Source organism: Lactuca sativa, chromosome 3 (genome assembly GCF_002870075.4).
Source record: "Lactuca sativa cultivar Salinas chromosome 3, Lsat_Salinas_v11, whole genome shotgun sequence".
Lineage (NCBI taxonomy): Eukaryota > Viridiplantae > Streptophyta > Magnoliopsida > Asterales > Asteraceae > Lactuca > Lactuca sativa.
In genome coordinates, this window is record NC_056625.2 from 88122876 (window position 1) to 88125688 (window position 2813).

General features: G+C 38.1%; 1 protein-coding gene across 1 annotated transcript; it reads right to left on the bottom strand.

Annotated features, from left to right (window-relative positions):
* Window positions 1–1315: 1315 nt before the first annotated feature.
* LOC111911359 (1-aminocyclopropane-1-carboxylate oxidase homolog 1) lies at window positions 1316–2271 on the bottom strand. Its single transcript, XM_052769753.1, has 3 exons — window positions 1886–2271; window positions 1537–1627; window positions 1316–1429 (listed from the first exon to the last, which is right to left on the bottom strand). Exons 1-3 carry the CDS (start codon window positions 2269–2271, stop codon window positions 1316–1318), a joined length of 591 nt encoding a protein of 196 aa, XP_052625713.1.
* Window positions 2272–2813: the final 542 nt, after the last annotated feature.

Consider the following 2813-nt stretch of genomic DNA (forward strand, 5'->3'; position numbering starts at 1 on the left):
ATACTAACCAGCAGAATCAACAAGCATTATTCCACTTATGGAAAGGTTTTATGATCCTACATTAGGTATGTAATATGTTACTTCTTTCTATCTTCACACTATTTCTTTGGATTAATGAAATATCACCATTTTGCAGTTTAACTCCCTAATCGTCTATTGTTTTCTTTATATTCTTTTTCTTTATTGTTTTCTTTTTCAGGGGAAGTTCTTCTAGATGGAGAGAACATTAAGAACCTGAAATTGGAATGGCTAATGAGCCAAATTGGTTTAGTCACTCAAGAGCCTACATTACTAAGCTTAAGTATCAGGGAGAATATCGCCTCTGGGAGAGATGCCACATCACTTCAAATTGAAGATGCAGCTAAAACAGCTCATGCACATACATTCATCAGCTCACTTGAAAAAGGATACGATACATAGGTAACTAAAAACCAAAAGAGTATACGAAATTACAATTTTACCCTTTTAACCTAATGAGAAAACATGTGTTGCTTTCAGGTAGGTAGGGCTGGTTTATCTTTAACAGAAGAACAGAAGATAAGATTTTTGGTTGCAAGGGCAGTGCTTTCGAATCCTTGTATTCTTCTTCTTGATGAGGTGACAGGTGGACTTGATTTTGAAGCTGAAAGATCTATTCAAGAGGATTTGGATTTGTTAATGTTGGGTCGTTCAACCATTATAAGTGCTAGAAGGATTTCGTTAATTAAAAATGCTGATTTTATAGCTGTGATGCAGAAAGGTCAGTTAATGGAGATCGGGACACATGATGAACTTATAGCTTCAGATGGGTTGTATGCAGATCTTTTAAGATGTGAAGAAGCAGCTAAACTACCAAAAAGGTAAATCCAGATGCTCTTAAACTCTTATATTAGAGCAAGTAAATTACAAAGTTATAGTTTACTTCTTATGAGTAATTTTACTTTATGAAAAAACAATTAATGAGTTTATTTCATATCATTTTAGTATGCCTGCAAGAACCCACAACGAGACCTCAACATTCCAAATCGAAAAAGATTCCACCTTACAAGAACCATCATTTCCCAAATTTACCAAATCACCCTCACTTCAGCAAGCCTCCAACCTACACACAACAAGATCTCCAGATTCCAATTATAACTCACACGGATCTCCAAAAAAAAAACAGTTGAAAATGGAACAGAAAAACTAATAGCTAGTGAAGTGAATAAAAGAATGGGCTCAGATTTAAATAACAAATTGGGATATAAGTGTCATATAACTCTTAAGTTCAAAATAGTGAAATGATTAGATTAGATTATCTTTATTATTTCAGTGGGAATAGAAAGTATGTAACATTTTAGGTCTCAATATATGATAGACATTGAATAAGAAGAATATGGGTGAGCACCTGCTTCTCAAGATCCTTAACCCTCATCTCTGCATCCTGACAACTTTCTTCAGCAAACCTGAGCTGCACAATATAAATTCAACAATGAAGACCAGATATATATATATATATATATATATATATATATATATATATATATATAAACAAAGAATAACATAATTAGAACCCACCTTCTCAAGGACATTGTCATTCTCTTCTTGTAGCATATCAAGTTGCATGAAATAGCACCAGTTAACGAATTGTACATCACTTAAGCTAAAACTGAAATTGAAGGGAACAAGAAAAGTAAAAATTTCTCAGATGGTGGCAAATGAAACGCTGAGGAGAGAAGGAGGCAATCAAGGAGTCACAGATGAAAACAAGATGAAAGATGGAAACCTAGGAGAAATTGAGAAATTGTTTGATGTTTTGAGAGAGAGGGAGAGAGAGATAGAGAGGGAGAGAGAGGGAAATGGAGAGATTGATCTCGAACCAGATGTATGAAAAAAAACCCTAATCGATTTGAATGTCCCTGCAAACCTCCGGTGATTCACGTTCAACCCCAATGCCTCTGAGAATAATCTGAAAAGTACGCCTCCGAATTTCATGACTTGATTTGAGTACTCGATTTGAATGTCTCTACAAACCTCCGGTAATTCCTCAGGCGGCGGAGGTGACGGAGCCATAAATGAAAAGAAGGTGTCTCTCCAGTTCAAGGCGGGGGAACTATACAGATCGTAATTGCTGTTATACACTAGTGTACTCGAAAGATCCCTCGTGTAAAACCCTTTCTTCACCTCTTCATCTTGTTCGTGAAATCTACGAACTGCTGGAACCGCCTCATCCATAAGACTCACAGGAATCCCATGATTCACCACCTGAAAAATACCTAGGTTCGTGGCGGCTTCACGAATCATCTCCACCATCGATGCTCTATGGGTCGATTGAAGGTATATGACCGGAATCTTGACAGCAGCGGTGGATATTTTGGGAGTGGTGTCCCGTGGGTGGAAGAAGATGGGAGGGATTTTCCGAATTCCGGCATCGACGAGGCCTTTGACGCCTGTTTTTTTTGGTCGAAAGCTTTGAGCTCCGATTGTCGATGGTAGCTTGAGCTGACTCAAGCAATGGTGGCAGCCATTTTCGTGAAGATGATCGTGTTATATATGCGAAGGTATTCTCCAGAAATGTGTGTGAGGATCCTTGCAATTGTGGCCCTATGAATGTAAAGTGTTCAATTTCATGTGAGAAATGAAGCGATAGAGATTGATCTATGTAGGATGTGGGTCGTTCTTTGAGGGATGAAAAAACCCTAGTTTCTTAGACTTTTTGAGGACCAGGTTTTCTAATTTTTAGATTCCCGTGAGGTACTAAGGAGGGGACACGATGTATGATGAGATTTATAAGGAGTTCAGGAGTGGCGGAGAAGCGGACCGGAGATGAGAGAGAAGGAGGGAGAGGGGAGAAG

What these genes read in the sequence shown, in the direction of transcription:
- LOC111911359 (XM_052769753.1), bottom strand. Translation starts at nt 2,271, where the DNA reads ATGGTGGAGATGATTCGTGAAGCCGCCACGAACCTAGGTATTTTTCAG. An exon ending in TTGAACGTGAATCACCGGAG is followed by an intron (nt 1,628 to 1,885) that starts GTTTGCAGGGAC and finishes CTTCAATTTCAG; the next exon opens with TTTTAGCTTAAGTGATGTAC. An exon ending in ATGACAATGTCCTTGAGAAG is followed by an intron (nt 1,430 to 1,536) that starts GTGGGTTCTAAT and finishes TATATTGTGCAG; the next exon opens with CTCAGGTTTGCTGAAGAAAG.